The following is an 18,054-nucleotide window of genomic DNA, read 5'->3' as shown; positions in this document are numbered from 1 at the left end:
TGGTAATAAAACATTATTCTATTCTATTCTATTCTATTCTATTCTATTCATTACGGTTTACGATACTTGCAAAGCATTTAAACAATATATGGGAGACAAAGTGACTTGTCTTATAAAATTCTTCCCATAAGTATTATCTGGGACAAAAAATGCAATTAAATGAAATAATATATTTTGTCCGATTATGAATGAACAATTCATGTTCTTTTTGTGTAGAGGTGTTCCGATTGAGTTACACAGAAAAAAGTTACTTCCCTTGGTTTTTACTGCGCCATTTATACATTAAGAATTTAAATTACTTCAAGAGTTCAAATTAAATGTGTTATGTATTATATTTCACGATTTTCATGGACATGTTTAATATGATACATCTATGATTATATCATCATAAAATGGCATGTTGATCGTTGATGATAGATTTCGAGGAACTAGGTCCAGAACGGCAGAAGTGAAGGATCGTTTATTTAGAAATTAGACAGTGTACGTAGACTAGTATAAACGGAAACGTCTTATGTTATAAAGGACTGAGACAAAGGGTCTTTCAAATAGAATGGTCGAACGCTATGTAAATCATTCTTGCTACAATTAAACATGTCTCGGTATAGTTTGCCATACGCAAATTATGTAAGTGTTCAACTGTTCAAGAAAAGGGCAAAAGTCACAGACATTTGGGGTTTGGAGCTCAAAACGCCTTTAAAATCCAAATAAAATGCATATTTGTCAATCCCAGGACATGTACTGATCATATATATCAAAAAAACTTAATATAAGCCGTTTTGAAAAAAAATCATATTTCAACATCTATAATAATACACAAGATAAAAATGTTCGCCGGAAAAAATCCGCACCCCTACCGTCATAATCACCATGTATTTTAATCCATTTCCAATATTTTCACATAATCCTTTGGTCCATCGACACAGAAGATATAGTTCTTCACGATGATGGTCAATTTTAAACTTCAACGGTAATATAAACAACGCAACAGCCGAAATAAACATCAATATTACGCCGTTTTTTTTTCAACGACAAAATCTTTCGATAAATTCAATGGACCAGACAGCTATGAACGAAGCTATCCGATTATGTGGTTCCCAAACTTAAAAGCGCTGCGCATTTTGCACACGGCAAAGCTGGGGCCACATAATCGGATAGCTTAGTTCATAGCCGTCTGGTCCATTGAATTTATCGAAACATTTTGTCGTTGAAAAATAAACGGCGTAATATTGATGTTTATTTCGGCTGTTGCGTTGTTTATATTACCGTTGAAGTTTAAAATTGACCATCAACGTGAAGAATTATATCTTCTGTGTCGATGGACCAAAGGATTATGTGAAAATATTGGAAATGGATTAAAATACATGGTGATTATGACGGTAGGGGTGCGGATTTTTTCCGGCGAACATTTTTATCTTGTGTATTATTATAGATGTTGAAATATGAAATTTTTTCAAAACGGCTTATATTAAGTTTTTTTGATATATATGATCAGTACATGTCCTGGGATTGACAAATATGCATTTTATTTGGATTTTAAAGGCGTTTTGAGCTCCAAACCCCAAATGTCTGTGGCAAAAGTTAAATTCTACAAAAGCAAAAATGAAAATTCTAACAACATGATTTTCTTTAAAAATTGTTTAACTTGTAAAAAAGATAAATATTTCAGAATATTGGTTGGAGAGATAACTTCGACACTAAATCACATACTTTTTGTAATATCTGAATTATCTTCCTGTATATTTTAAATATGGAAGTGGCTAGCCGTACGGGCCCGTACGGCTAGCCAAAAGTTCTAGCCGTACGTGAGTCACGTACGACTAGCCAGGACACACTGTATTGGCTAGCCGTACCGCACTTTTCAAAAATATATAATGAAGGCGAAAGTGCATATGTTAATTATGACTTTAAGCGAGGGTTTTAGTCAAGAATGTTTACATTTTAGATCGACGTGTTGGCTACAGTAAATAATTTACTTTGTCATCTCAAGACGTCGAGAAAAAATAGCGTTTGGTTGCAGTTAAACAACATGAATTGAAATAGTTTACAAAATTTGATAATAATCTATTTTTGTTTCATTAAGTTTAATTTTTAAACTGAAAAAAAAAAAACACCGAAAAAAATTGTTGCTGGGCTCTGATAATTGCGTCAATTACCGCCGGTATAGAAGTTTGTTAAGAAAAGTTTGCATTATTAAATTATTTTTCCTTTTCACCGTTTTTTTTTTTAATATTCTTTTTATTTATTTATTTACTTCCCTCCGATCATTATTTATTCGATCCATGTGCTTAATTAACAGATTTAACAATTCATCTTTCATACAATTCATAAGCATGAAAATTAAGGACGTTAATTATAACATGCAACTTTGACATTCAATTTTATTAAGATAGATTATACAACGCTTACTCGTATTTATTTTTTTGTGCAAAATTGCGGAGCATCTTTATTAAAGTGAACACACTAGGACAAATGCGGAGATTTGATTAAAATCGTTGTTTAAAGACACAAAATAACAAATGCATTTTCGACTTCCATATAATTTTGAAAAGTGCCGTACGGCTAGCCAATACAGTGTGTCCAGGCTAGTCGTACGTGACTCACATACGGCTAGAACTTTTGGCTAGCCGTACGGGCCCGTACGGCTAGCCACTTCCTTTAAATATTGAACCACCTAAATAAAGTTCAGTTCAAAGACTTTACATTACACTACCAAAATTATGTATGAAAATGAGAATTGGTACTTCTTTAAGGTCCTGAATGGGGTATACAAAACATGGTCTATTTACCCCACAACAGTAGATGAAGTCAACACTAAAATTTTTAAGTAAAAAATGACAGGAAAATCAGCATCATCAATTTATTTTTACATCTTATATGTTTTATCTTTTTTTGTTGATGTAAAAACAAGTTTTCAAAAATCTTTCCCAAGTCAGTGGCCTGTGGTCAATACATTTCTAACTACCTCATTGTAATTTAGTAAAAAGAACGTTTTGAAGCATTTTTTGCCAACGAAAAGATTCGGTTAATTGAAAATTTTAAAAAGTTTACCAACTTACAAAAAATCATCACATTCTGTACTGCTCCTATAATACTATGTGACCATATGCTTTTTTGTTGAAAAACAAAGTTATGAAAATTATATTTAGCAAGTGTCGGAGTTATCTATGTGTCAGAGTTATCTCTCTGACCAGTAATGTTTTTAAAGCCATGATCTGTTGAAAAAAATAGATTGTTCAGAATATTTGCCGACAAACCACACCATTTTTGAAAATGCACCAAATTAAGCATCAGATATTTGTAAATTTTAACACGGATTTTACAGCCTCGTGAAATATTATCAAATCTTTACACAATACGAGTACATAACATTTTTCTCTGTAAAATCAATTTCTATTTTGTCATTGAACAATGCATAAATTTATAAAAGCTTATGAAAGTCAGAGCTATCTTCAAATATGAGAAGTAGATTTTTACCTTGACACCGTGAATGAAAAATTCCTTATTTCATTGCAAATCTATGAAATTGTTATTTTTTAATGTAAATAATGTTACTGTAATGTAGCCAGGATAAGTTTTCAGTAAGTTTTTGATCAATTTAAATTTCATCAAAATATTGTCTTGTAATTTAATTTTTTGACAGTGTTATTTGTATGCCAGATTAGGGTCGGTAGATAACCTTATCACGTGACTCAGCTGAGACATTTTTTTTTAAAAATTGGTGCGACTCAAGACCATTCTATTTGAAACACCATGGACAACATCACTTTCGTGTCATCACTTTTAACGATAATGGTCTGTCAAAATTACAAACACTTTGGGATCAGATCTGTCCCCCAGATTGATCCAACCTTTATTTACTGTCAATAATTTTTTTTAAAAAACAACAACACTTTGACACAAATCATGGGACATCTGCCATCATTTGACATGTTATAAACCATTCCACAAGAATAACAAAAAATCCCATTTAACGGGTCTTGCACCAAAGTATCTCTGTGGTTATAAGATATTTGTAGGTAACTCCAAAACAATCATTACTTTCCATATATTCTTATTTGTTGAAAAAAAATAATTTTGCCTTTATTTAATACAAAGGTAAAATTAGTTTACATATTTGAAATAAAGCAATATGACATTCAGTAATTCTTAACAAATTATGAAAAAAACTTTGAAATATGCTATTTACTGCAAGTAAAATAATAACCTAATGTTTGGCCTAATAAATCTATTTTTGATTGAATGTGTTGTTGTTTCCTTGTGCCATACAACAGAAAATATGTGAAACACACAGCAGACCTTAACCTTTTAGAGTAAATTTCTTAGGTAAACTGGTAAAATAAACTTAGTAAAAGCTGGGACATACGAAAAGTTATCGTATATCCCAGGTAAAAGTCATACAAATTACAACTTGCTTATTATGATAATGTTATTTAATTTGTAAATTGTATCTTTTTAGTTAGAGTAGAACATGGTCCATGAAATAGAAAACTTCTATGGTGTTTATCTACTGTATAATGTCAACCCAAAGTTCAAAGGTCGTACATATATTGGATACACAGTAGACCCAAATCGTAGAATAAAGCAGCATAACCAAGGTGTTCAGGCTGGCGGGGCATATAGAACCAGTGGTAAAGGTCCTTGGTATGAAATTTTTCATTAAAAAATTCTAAATGTTTCCTGTTTTAGTTGCCAAGCAACAGATAACTTCTGTACATGCCAGAGCAGAGGTACAGTGCGAATTATCATAGATTAGTCACAACCTAAGTGACTTGCACTGTCCAGGAATCGAACCTGGGTTGTCTGATTCACAGTCCAATGCTCTATCTGTTTAGCTAACCACACGTACAGTCATTTCCTTCAAGCACAAATTAACAAGAATTTATAGTTTGGTAACCTATGGCATGAACATGTAGCTGTAAAGTTAACAATATCAGTTTATCATTGTGTACATTTTCTGTGTGACTAACAACAATATTATTTTTACCGACAAAAATTAAGCTTTTAAAGATCTATGTACAAATGTATGTTATATTTTGAATGAAGTGATGATTTAGAAACAAAATGATCAAAACTGAAAATTCACCATAGTATTACGAGGTCACAGTATACTAAGTCTACATTATCAGCTTGACAAAAGACCAAATTTTTGAAAGTCTGATGTTTTTTTAAAAGAGATTTAATGATATATTTTTATTAATTAAATGTGATCAAAACGTATAAATGCTGATATCCCAATCTTACATGTATGTAACTATATTTTTCAGGGAGATGGTACTTATTATACATGGGTTTCCAAATGATATCTCAGGACTGAGGGTAATATTTTGATACCTATGTGTATTAATATTTATTATTTTAATCTGGATACCTACATGTATTAATTTTACTACTATAGGTAGTCTGGATGTTATCTAGCCATGAAATCCTGAGGGTCATTTTGACTAAGTTTTACTGACTACAAGGTCAAATCACCATGATTTTAATAAAATTTGACTCTCCAGTTAAAATCCTGAGGGTCAAATCAGGCCTTTTGGAAATTTGAAGGGTCAAAGAGTCATTTCAAGGGTCAAGTGGACACTGGTAGTGGCAACTAAAATGCTTGCCTGCCACCAGTATAGAGCCAGGGAAGTGTGTACATCCATACAGCATTACCTGGCTCTATACACATAATATATTCTTGGCTGTTAAATTTAAGCATTTTAATCAAGATCCTTCGCATTAGTAATAGACTGTTCAATAATAAATGATCAGTGCTGACAGTTTTATATGATATTTAACTTCATGTTCAGTAGCTTTTATCAAGACATCTTTCAAAAATATCAGATATCAATGAGTTTATAATACTAGGGATATTAAATATATAACAAATAATCACTTTACTTTGTGATAGAGGAGAAGTCAGATGTTTGAATAAAACCATATGAAAGACACACTAGATGGTTAAAATTATTATCAATAAATGATTAAAAATGTATCTGAAAATCACAACAATCTAAAGGTGAATAAAGCTATATATAATGAAATATTTTCATGAAATTCAAAAGTGGCAAAATTATTTTGTCTCCATAATCTTATAGTTGTTTCTTGAAAGAGTTGTAGCATAAGATGTTGATGCTATTAAACACATGAAAGCTTTGTGTACACAGAATAATATTTTCCAAAACAAAATCATTATGCTGCTATTTTGAGTAGGTTTTACACCTTTAAGCAATGATTTTGTGATTGTGCCATTTTCTCAAAAGGAAATACACCAACATATTTCTTTCATACTGGCATTTTGGAGTTGTTGTGTTTTTCATAACTCAAAGAAAAAGTTTGTTAACTGCAGGCAGCAGAGATAAAGCTTCATACAATACATGAAGTCTATCAATTTGATAGTATCCCAGATCATTGCAGTTTTGTTATAAAGTAAGTTCTTGTTACAGTTTGAATGGGCATGGCAACATCCAGAAAAATCTCGCAGACTGAAACATCTAACGAGGAAAACTAAGAAAGAGAAACAGTTTGAGTACAGATTCAGGTAAATAGTTGTTTTAGTAAGAAGCAATAATCAACTATTAGTGTGACCTTTGCTCAGAAGGGGTGCCATGGCCGAGTGGTTAAAGGGGCAACATTCGCTGCCACGGCAGCGAGTATTTGTGGGTGTGACTAATCAGTGATGTAAAACTGTCTGTTATAAACCCTGAACTATAAATAGCATGCAGTGTTAACCTGCAGAGAGAATGTAAACAAAACAGCTGATTTAAAACAGGAGAGGTTTAATGGATGTTTTATATAACTCACAGATTAATTAAAGGCATTATTATTTTTGAAGTCAGTTGTTTTTCTTTTTTTCACTGGAATGCTGTATATGTCCTTCATCAAGTCAGACAATTATATCCAAATCCGAAAGATGTGCCTTACATGGGGCATTTCTTTTGAACAACCTGCTAAAAATGTTCTTAACAGGAATTTAAAATATTTTTAAGCTGTTAATGTATAAAATTTTTATGCATATGCAACATTTAGTTTCATTAACATTTGTGAAATGTAGTTTTTGACTACAAGATATTTACAACAAAATAAAGTGTAAATGAAATAAACCTGGAAGTTACTTTTACTATTTTCATGAAACCATTCAAATACAAGTTAAATCAGTACTTTGAAATTTTAAAAAAAATCGTATTTTAATGGATTATTGTAAATTTGTTGGGTTTGATAAAGCAAGTCAGTAAAAGTTATTGTTTTTTTCTTATCATGTATTCAGCATTCCAATGTGTCGTCTGCTGAAAATCTCCCTCCCTGAAATATACATCGTCTGCTACAAATCTCTCTCCCTGAAATAAACACTGCCATGTGCTTCTGTTTACTACTGAAGGTTCATGACCTGTAATGATCACATGGCTCCTCCCAGGGAAATTCAAATTTCAAATTTGACAGCCAGTATTTTTTTCCAGAAATACTCTTTAAAAAGTTATATTTTGAATAATTTTGGTCAATCTTTATCAAAAATATCTATGCCTACAAACATGCCAAGTGTTGTTTTAATGCATATGGTAATTAATCTTAAATCTTTGAAAAAGGGTCCCTGAAGTGAAGCATGCATAAAATTAATAAGAAACCTGCCCTAGCGCCATCTGCTGGCTTTTATAGTCCAGTTGGGCCTTTAAGGTCATTCACTTCAAACCACTTACCTCTCACAGCTGTGTGTTTGAATCCCACCAGAGACCTTGAATCCTCTATGTGAGGAAGCTATCCAGCTAATTTACAGAGCATTGGTGATTCTAATAAGGTGCTTATGGTGCCTAAAATAATGCACAGAATGGCACTTGAGGTCTTCCTCCACCATTAAAACTGGAAAGTGGTACAGTGACCTTTTACAGTGTTGGTGCGATGTTAAACCCAACCAGAACAATAGTCTTGGCTCAGTCTGAACAGAGTTTGCTCAATTTAAGTATTAGGAGTCAAACAAATCTTCTGAATCCCCTTCAAATGACAACGGACTGTTCCAGATTCAAAGCCTGGCAAGTTTATTATACAAATTTTAACCATGTAAAGGCTGAATATGTACAGGGTTATTTGGTTTCTACAGCCTAATTTATGTGTCACTTATCTATGCAGGTTACAAAACCAGGCAGTTCCTTATTAAGAAATAAATATTTGTGACTTATTATACTTACTATATAGATTTGTATCTTTTCAGGATCGTGTCTGAAATGTTACGGACTGCACCATGGAACAGATTAGCTCTAACAATAAGATGGCTGAAACAAGAATTTGTTAGAGAGTTTGACCCCAAGTTAACCCCTCCTTTACACATGGCGGTAGCATATGGTCCTGTTAAAAGCAAGAAAGTGAAGAATAGTAAATATATAGAGGATATTTGTTTGTTTGTGTGTAAGATGAAATTTTATTTCATCGAGTGGGCTTTAAAAAACAGTATTCTCACGAGTGGCGTAGCCACGAGTGAGAATACTGTTTTTAAAGTTCACAAGATGAAATAAAATTACATCTTACATAACAAACAAACAAATTTTCTTTTTATTTTATGCTTAAAAACAGGTTAAAACGAAATTTCCTTAATATTTACGTTAATATTAAAATCTGTTTTCCCCATTGAGAGCCTCAAAAAGTCGAATTTCTCATTAAGTACAAGAAGTCATGAGCTGAAAAATAAGTTCCACAATCAATGTTAAAAGGTAGTGATAGTATTCATTTTATTAAAAAAAAATATGTCTGATCGCTTGTTTTAATAATAAAAACAAACAATTCTAGTAGGAGAAAAAGTCCAACCATCCATCCATATTTCTGTTACTGACTGCGAATTTATATTAGACCTGGCTTTGTTAAATGTAAACGGAATAGTCAGCAAAAATAAAATTGAGGTACCACATGGGGAAAATCTTAAAAAAGTGGTTTCGTCATTGAAAAGTGTGAAATTATATTTTGATAATTTTCACTGTGAAAATCTCAATGGTGTTTGGACTTTACACCTCCTGGATGTTTCACCCCTGGACGTTTCACCCTCAAAACCCTGGTCTTTTCACCTCCACTTTTTTTGCATGTACATGTATTTGAAGTTTTTTTAACAGGACTTGGTTTAAACATATTTATTTAAGCTCGATTGCGAAACAAGTTCTTGCTACTTATATTTATCACTTTCGAGTCCGCTTCCTGGAACCAACCAGTACTGGTGTAATATGGAGGAAAAACATGGTGGTGGCCTGATTAGGGCTCGAACCCAGGATCAGCGGGTTGAGAGGCAGATACCATAACCACTAGGCCACCTCTCCCCTTAGACTTAACAGGACTTGAGCAGGGATTTTGATATACTTAGTATGTTAATCTCATTTGTGACATATGGTACATTATTAAATACTATTCTAACATTTTTTCAAGTCAAAGCAACAGAGACAAAGGGAGGTAACACAGACTCTGGAGAAGACATTGATGCTGACATAATTGCTGCCCCTGTCAGTAAACATACAAGATGTGCAGTGTGTATGAAACTTATAATGGTAAGCCATCAGTTTCCAGAAATAATTACAGAATTACTTAATCTTATGGATTGTGACATTTTCTGTCTTTTACTTGGTGAGAAGTGGGGCTTCTCTGACATGTGCTACTGTGAACTAATTTAATTTTGTGGGCATGTTTCATGGTTTTGTCACAAAGAACATTTTCGTGGGTTTTTAAATTCATAGACTGTCTATTTTTCCAAAAGGTAAAATGTAAATAATGTGATGCAAAATGATCTTACAGCAGACAAAAAGTAGTTTCATTGGATCTTACATTAGTGGATTGGCCTATCCACGAAAATTAGTTCCCCACGAATAATAATAATTTTGCAGTATTTTGATTGAATGGTTTTCATGTATATAATTTGTTAACATAAGTTGAATAATTTTCAATGCAGATATTTTATACTTTACTTTTATAGCTAGAAGAACATAAAGGCATTATTGATTAAATTTTTATTGATTCAACATGCATGTACAAGTATACTGTTGTTATATAGGTTGTAAAATACATGTATATGATGTTTTTCAGAGTGATTCCCAGTCTGTAAGTTGTTATCGTCCTAAATGCTCCATGATATCACATATGACGTGTTTAGCGAAGTCATTTCTGACAAAGAAACAGGAGGAGAAAACTCATATACTGCCAGTAGATGGCGCTTGTCCCCGATGTTCGCAGCAACTTCTGTGGGGTGATATCATTAGACATAAACATGGCTGCTACCAAACATTAACTGAGGTTGGTACTTATAATGTATATACATGTAAAACTCTTTGTCTGTTCTTGAATTCTTTATGATTTTATGTGGTTCTAACCATTCTATCTTTACTACATGTACCAAGTTTTTGTGAAAATAAAAGTTTTGTGGAATAATGCACAGATTGGGAGCTCAGATTTTTTCCAAAACTAAAAATTTGAAGATTATCAAATGATGTAGGACTAACCAGGGTAATACTTTACCTATTAAAACAGAATTTTTCATTATACCGATTGGTAAAGGGAAATACATATTACATGTATGTGCATACTTTATAGGTTGTTATAGAAAGATTAATCTGAAACTTTTATTGGTAAATATAGAAATAAAAAGTTCCAATGCAACACTCACCCCTAAGACCTGAATAAGAATAGAATTAAATGAATTCATTTAAGAAAAAAAAGACAATTATGAATTTAATTGGCGATATAGGACCTTTTGTTGTTTTGTTTCAATTCATCCTTCCTAATTCCTTAAGTATTTCTTATTCATTTAAGCTAGGGCTAATATTTTATGTAATTTTACATATATGTTAAAAAAAATATCATAATGTACATGCTAAGATTATAATTTTCTGTTTAGGTGACTTAAAGGTCCAATTAGCCGGGGGTTTATCTTCGTATATTTTTGTTTATGTATATACATGTTCTTACAACACATGTCACTATAATAAAGAAATTACTTACATACATGTACTTGTCTTACAAGGTCACAGAAGAAGAAGACAGTGATGATGACCACTGGGCCAATGAACTTCAAACTCAGGTCACATGATACAGCGCCAGAGAGATTGTATAACTGACCAAAATCTTTGCATTCCGTAACAACTTTTGTAACTCAGCAGATTAACTACATGTATTATAAATGAAATCTATGTGTATGTCCTTTTTGATGTACATGTTTTATTTTGATAAATTTAACCTATATATATACATATGATATAAGATGGAACTCTCAAAAGTCAGGGTCTAAATTTTGGCTTATTCACGTTTATATGTAAAACTAAACTTATCAGTGAGTAAAGATAGTACATGTAGTCATCTTTTACTTTGTGCAATAAATTGAAGATATTAATGGACCAGATGCTAGTCTTAAAATCTAAAATATTGAAGAAATCACATTGTATTGTTGAATATTTGTCTTGAACAAGAAAGTGTTTATCAACATATGTAAAACCTCAAAGTGATGAACTTTGTAATTGTGTGTTTTGAAAATAATCTTTTACTATTTTATAAAAGTAAAAGTTTTATATAGCTCAGAATATGTGTTAGAAATAAGCTCAGCAAAGCAAAAAAGTTGGGATATCTGTGAAAGTTAAGATCACAAACCTACTTCGTATATTTCCAAACTTTGTTTGATATTTTTGCATTCATACATTTTTTAAAATTATACATATCATAATATTATACACTTAGAGCTTATCAGGTTTTTAAGTTAAAGTAAAACAGTATACTATAATAAAATAAAATGTTATAAATCTTGCACTGTTTTGATGCTAATTCCCGCTTCACATTCAGAATTGTTAAAAAGACATTGAGAATATTGATAGCAGTATTACTACATAATGCCTTTTCCTGGCATAATTATTTGTTATACAGGGTCTTATTTGTTAAAAAATTCTGAAATCAACAGAATATAGATTTGACTCTGGTATTAGGGATAAATTAGAAATTTGATTCTCAGGAATATGTCTCACAGCTACATGTATGTCAAGTTTTCAAAATAAATCAATGAAAATTTCTTTTAAAGAAAAACACAACTGTTCAGATACATTGTTATGAAATTCTAAGACTTGTTTCAAAGCCTCTTAACTGCCTAGGTTCATCCCCGTCACTCCGTCAGGGGCATGTATTGTTTCTTTGAGCAAGAAATTTGACACTAGATTATCTGGGTTCCAGTGACGGATTACAGATAATATCTATAACCGTAAAGCTTCCTTTATAGTCGAACTAAAATTTTGCCTTTTCTTGTACAAACATTAAATCAATGAATGATGCTTGAATAAGATAGAACAACAACAAAAACAACATGTAACATTGTGTCAATCAACAGGTCAATGTCACGTGCACTAATTAAGTAGTAGCCACTAGAGGCTATGATCTGAACTGCGCTCGATCATCCCCAGCAGACATCATAACTTCTACAGGTCAAGGTTGCAAATACCAAAGAATTGGAAATCCTTGCAGGACGATTATGACCAGTTGACAGTAGTTTTATGGATCATACAAAATACAGTTTATTATTTATTCTAGTAGGTTAAAGTTGGTGTCGAGATTTCATGCTGCTTTAAAGATACTTTAAAACAGGATTTTAGATCTCTGAAACAAAACAGGATGGTAAAGTAATAAATAAATGTGACAGAACAAGAATACGGCCTTACGTAGACCCCAAACCGAGTCGGTCCAAGTCCTGAACAAGATTTGCCTTGTTTTCATTCTGTCAAAATGAGTAACCTTTCGGGAAGACTAAGTTTGCAGTTCAAATCTTAACAGTCTCTGCAGTCACTTTTTTGAAAATTTATAACGTAGTCAATACAGCAATAGTGAAAGTTGTTATTGCAATTAAAGAAGAGGTTTTTTTGCTGGGGTTAAGGTCATATGGCGACTTTTTAGCTTTACTTGTTGAGGAAGACCTCAGTTGCCCCCGCCCCCACTGCTGTGATAGCAAAGGAGAGGTAACAGTTTCCTAACTAACAGGGTTGAAAAGCAAAACCTTATGTCTTAAAGATGTGTAGTTTTAATATTAATGCCGTACATAAGTGTTATGCTTTTTATAAATACATGTTCTCCAAACACACATGTAATCTTTTATTCATAACTTGTTACCATTTATTTCATTTATCATCTCTGTTAAGCTATATACAATCATGTATATATAGATATAAATTGTACATGTACATTTATATTCCAGGTACAGTGTACGTCAATTTTGACAAATATGTACCACAGCCAAACTTACTTGTATAAGTCCTAAATAACATAGATCGTTCCCGCTTCTTGAAATACGAGTTTTTATTTCGTACCAAAATTGGTATACAATGCACCGTATTCTTTGTTAGCAAGCTCAATATTTTACATTCAGATTAAGCTTTGCAAACTATGTTCCATGTGACAATATACTAAGTATACTCTGACATACATTCACTAATTTGTTTAAGATCTCATTTGACTTTTAATTTGACTTTCGCGTAAAATAGAAGACTAATGCTGGACTACTGTCCCCATGTCTCACGTACTTTAGCCACGTGCCTATAAAAATAGTTAAGAGTGTATTTAGATCTACAAAGAGATTTCCGAAGGCAAGCTCGCTAGCAGTCTAAGAACAGACCCCCAATGTACCGGAGAAGACGAAAACAGCGAAGACTCGTGCAATTTATTTGGCGCGAAAAGTGAATGAAACTGGAGGTTTGGACCAGTTTTAATATCTTCAGACACATTCTAGGTAACATCAACCTTACACTTTCAGAGAATACCTAATAAAGGTCCTGCAGATGTAGGCCCCTAATGATTGCTCCGATAACGCATAATTTTACTTATCACCAATTTTAAATTGATTAGCCATTTAGCAGACCCACCACTATTAAAATACGTCTCCTGGTAAATGGAAACTTGGCATCATTTCATAAAAAATTATAGAGTTTTAGAATCATATCCTTTCACGCATGGCTCTTGCAGATATATCATATGTACAGTACAGGTCAGCTTCTTCAGAGCAACACTTTGGAAGGCAAAGATTTTGGTTGTTGTTGAAACGTGTTCATTGAGAGGTAAAATTTACTATAAATTGTTTCTTTTTAATGGAAATGATGATACTGCTGTTGTAAAGAAGAGATCATTTCGCTACAGAGAGTCGCTCTTCGGGGTTTGCGACAAGAGTAACAAAAACAGAAATGTCGTTATATTCTTCATCTTGGTCGTCGGGGTAAACCTGTTTGCAATATCTCCCGTTGACTTTAATCTCTCCATCTAGCAACACAAATGAGATAATTGTCAATTATCAAATATTTTTTAAACTTTTGAAGCACACTAGATGAACACTATAATGCGGCTTTATAGATTAAAAATGCCATTCTCAAAGTGCTGTGGACGGGTGATTGTTAAGTAAGAAAATTATTTGTAATGTTTGTTTAATATGCTCATTTGAAAAGATATGCATCTTTTTTTCAATAAATAATGATTTGCGTAATTGAATAATGAAATTATATTGATCAAATATTGTTATATACCCTTCGCGATATCTAGAACGCGTTTCACGTGCATTTTAGTGGATCTTGTATCCAGCGCACGATTTTATGGAGAAAATGAGAAAAATAACCAATTGTGCATTTTTAGGAGCGTTTAGCTATTATTTAAAAAAAAAATGTTGCAATCAAAAAGTATATCGATAAAATGAGTTCGTATAGTGGCGGAAGTAATGGGTAATACGTAACTCTGTATTCATGAACCGGTTACTTCCCCTTTCTGAAACATGGCCGTTCTGACGCCATGTCCGCAATGACAAAGACATAAAAAATTCAGGAATTTGTCCTGATGTCCGCATTTAATAGAATCATATCTTTGTTAGAAACTGAGTTTAAATATTTTAGAAGGTCGTTTTGTACAGAGGGAGTAGAAAGCTTCAAAGAAATTTGGAGCTTTCGCAATTTAATTTATGGAATAATATGAATCTGGATTCGTTATCATTTGCTTTAGCAGAAATCAGTTATTCCGTGGCAAATTTCACAAAGAAAAACTACAGATCTAGTGTAGCTGAAATAAATCATGTAAGGATATATCTTTAGCTATATAATTAGATATTCTATGGAGGATGCCAGACCTCGAGTGTCGGAACTTTCGTACTCAATTTAACTCGAGTCATTCTGGCGAATACATAATTTTTCTCTATGCCATGGACTTAACATAAACACTAAACAGTGTACTTATTGCAACAGTTATGAGTATATTTTGTAGTATTAAATTTCTGTTTAATCAGATCAAGATTTTATCAGGGCAATTGTTGTGAACAAGTATAGGTGGTGGTTGAAGCCGCTCTACCACGCCTCCACCCAAGATGATGGGCGGTGGGTTGTAGGGAATATGAGCAAGTTTTATTTTCCATCTGCTTGAGTAAAGCTGTCGTTTTTATTGCCAACAGAATGGGGCTTTTAATATGGATTTTATTGTCTATTGTTGGGAGTGTCATCGCTGATAGGCCTTCATTTAGTATCTTTTAGTAAACTAGACTCTTTCACCCATATTAAAAGTACTCATTGGTACCAGAAATTTGTGAATTCAAATTGTTATGTATATATTTGAGACCGTCCCACTGAACAATTTTAAATGTTAATGAAAAAAGTTATTAAAGTTGAAATATAAGATTATGATAGGTATCATATTTGTTTCAGTTGGTGAGTCAACACGGGGCTGAGGCAGATAGACATCTGTTTCGCTGCTTATTCTCTCATGTCGACTTTAGTAGTGATGGTAAAAGTGCTGGGAAAGATATCCATCAGGTATTTCCAGAATAATTTGTGTTATGAACCATATTTTCTGGAATCTATAAGTTTATTTACTCTTTAAAATTGAGTTTTACAAATTCAATCCCTTCAATTTTGTGTTTTTAAGCTTTTAAATTTTTCATAAACATTGGTGGACACAAAATATTGCTGATTGATAGACCCAATCTGACAAGCAACGGGTCGTTTAGGTACTTAAGTAACATTTAGTAGCATTTACTAGTTATTAATCTATTTACCACTGCAGGAACTACACTACCAGTATCATTTGCTTCTTGAAACATCTGATAAAAACTTATATGTAATGTAAAGCTTTACTTATTAACTTGTGGACATTAAATGCTATCACTGAGGGTTGAGGCTATTATGTTTCTAAAGTTCTTTAGTATAAATAACTTTATTTTCATGCTAAATGTGGGCTTTATATAAAGAAGTTACAAACTTCCTGTTTTCTGCACTGTGTAAATACTAAAAAATGTCCTCCCTTTTATCATCATGAAAGCAAGATGCGAACATTTTTCTTCCTCATTGATTGATAAATTTAATGTATCTGCAGTATTTAATTGCACAATAACTGTTGTTTTCATAATTTATTTCCTGGCAAATAGATTTCCATGACAATGATAAAAGGAAATAAACTGAAACTTGTTAACAAATTTTTCAGTATTTTCTGTAAGCCCCAGTGCCAGGACTAATCACTGGCTTCTGCACAGTTTACTGGCTTGCTAAATATCTTAATGGACTTTTCCATCTTTCAATATGGACTAAACCATTCATCATTTGTAGGGGAAATTTTTAAATAAATACTAACAGTGCATACCCAGATGGGATAGCATGCATGTGCCAGCTGATCTTGATTTCCACTGGTTGCATGGGTTAAAAATTTATGTAGAACACTAACTTCTATAACTAAATTTCTTGTTGTTGTTTTCAGACCCAGTTTTTGATACAGGAGTGTAATTCACTTTTGACAAAGCCCAACTTTGTTTCAACCTTGTGTTTTGCAATAGATAGTCCCTTACACCATCAAAAGGTTAGTAAACTTAGTATACAAGATAAATTTATTGTCTGATATGTAATCATGGCATTATTTGAAGAAAAACTTTATTATAATCAAAATTTTACGAGGATTATATACTTGAAATCAGAAGTACACTATAGGTAATCATTAACTTGCATGTATCACCAGTGTATTGGAAGCTCTGCCTGCTTATCCATGCAGCCTGACAATACATTTAGACTGTTGGCTTCTCAATATTAGTGTTATCATTATGATGTTTAAATCTCTAATCTCTGAAAGATGATGTTTAAATATCTGAAAGCACCAAAAGTATCTAGACAGTTAATTAATTCAAAAACATTATATATCTGTTGCATATATTCAACAGGGCCAAATACAATTAGTTGAGAGTAAAATTGTGATAAATATTTTTTTAATAGATTTTGTTGATAAATTTTGAAACTCTTGTTTTAAAAAAGAATAAGCAATTAAAGATTAATTTAACCTTTAATGCCAATTTCAAAAATGTGTTGTGTCTCACTCAATTTTCATTTCACTATCAAATTTCAGACTTTAAAACCATCAGTGCACCTGTTCTCACAAATCAGTAAGATTTTACGTCTGACTCGTGTTCAAGAAGTCGTGTTTGGTCTCGCACTGTTAAACTCCTCCAATTCGGAAATCCGAGCTCACGCCACTCAGTTCGTGAAACAGAAGCTTCCAGATTTACTGCGATCATATGTAGATGCCGGTAAGAAAAATATTTTCTACGAAGATTTTGTTGGATTAATCATTTGACAAGAAAACGTGAATGCCAATTGATATAAATCTGACTTCAATAATTATACCATTGCACAGCTATATTCTTTGCTCTTGAAAGAAAGCTATTTTGTTTTCCAAGCTATAATTTGTGACATCCAATGTGTTGGTATATAAAAATTTCTGGGTGAGTTCGAGGGGTTAAATGTATAGAAGGGAATTTCTACTATGAATGTTATATTGACAGTCTGTAGTATATAATAACTTATTTCGCTTTAAGGTAAGTAAATACCTTTTGTTATGGAGAATAATTCAAGTCTTGCAATGTATAATGATTCCAGGGTTTTCATTATACCCCCGCACAACAAAGTTGTAAGGGGGGTATACTGGAATCAGCTTGTCCGTCCGTCCGGCTGTCCGTCGGTTTTTTCTTGTCTGCCCAGTAACTTAAGATTCCTTTGACCCTTAGTCTTCATATTTGGCATGGAGGTTAGTCATGATTAGTAGATGACCCCTATTGATTTTGAGGTCAAAGGTCAAGGTCAC

General features: G+C 32.5%; 2 protein-coding genes across 3 annotated transcripts in view; both read left to right on the top strand.

Moving 5' to 3' along the window:
• Window positions 1-265: 265 nt before the first annotated feature.
• LOC132721614 (structure-specific endonuclease subunit slx1-like) lies at window positions 266-11,590 on the top strand. Of its 2 annotated transcripts, none has more exons than XM_060705934.1 (8): window positions 266-480; window positions 4,461-4,641; window positions 5,265-5,316; window positions 6,426-6,520; window positions 8,183-8,343; window positions 9,379-9,497; window positions 10,030-10,236; window positions 10,964-11,590. In XM_060705934.1, the coding sequence occupies exons 2-8, from the start codon at window positions 4,469-4,471 to the stop codon at window positions 11,027-11,029; spliced, it is 873 nt and encodes a 290-aa protein (XP_060561917.1). In that variant the 5' UTR covers window positions 266-480; window positions 4,461-4,468; the 3' UTR covers window positions 11,030-11,590. The 2 variants fall into 2 exon arrangements, with proteins under 2 accessions (XP_060561917.1, XP_060561918.1); XM_060705935.1 differs by having other exon boundaries at window positions 4,457-4,641.
• A 3,124-nt stretch (window positions 11,591-14,714) lies between these two features.
• The window catches only part of LOC132721613 (CCR4-NOT transcription complex subunit 1-like), a 43,785-nt gene continuing 40,445 nt past the window's right edge, over window positions 14,715-18,054 (top strand). Inside the window, exons 1-4 of the mRNA XM_060705933.1 lie at window positions 14,715-15,017; window positions 15,639-15,746; window positions 16,684-16,782; window positions 17,320-17,500. Of these exons, the coding sequence (XP_060561916.1) occupies window positions 14,916-15,017; window positions 15,639-15,746; window positions 16,684-16,782; window positions 17,320-17,500 (490 nt within the window). The 5' untranslated portion in view covers window positions 14,715-14,915. The remainder of the gene's footprint in view (window positions 15,018-15,638; window positions 15,747-16,683; window positions 16,783-17,319; window positions 17,501-18,054) is intronic.

The sequence above is a fragment of the Ruditapes philippinarum genome, unplaced genomic scaffold, assembly GCF_026571515.1.
Source record: "Ruditapes philippinarum isolate M1 unplaced genomic scaffold, ASM2657151v2 ctg1526_1_1_1_1, whole genome shotgun sequence".
Classification (NCBI taxonomy): domain Eukaryota; kingdom Metazoa; phylum Mollusca; class Bivalvia; order Venerida; family Veneridae; genus Ruditapes; species Ruditapes philippinarum.
The sequence above is the reverse complement of the archived record's forward strand: the minus strand, read 5'-3'. Positions and strand labels throughout refer to the sequence as shown.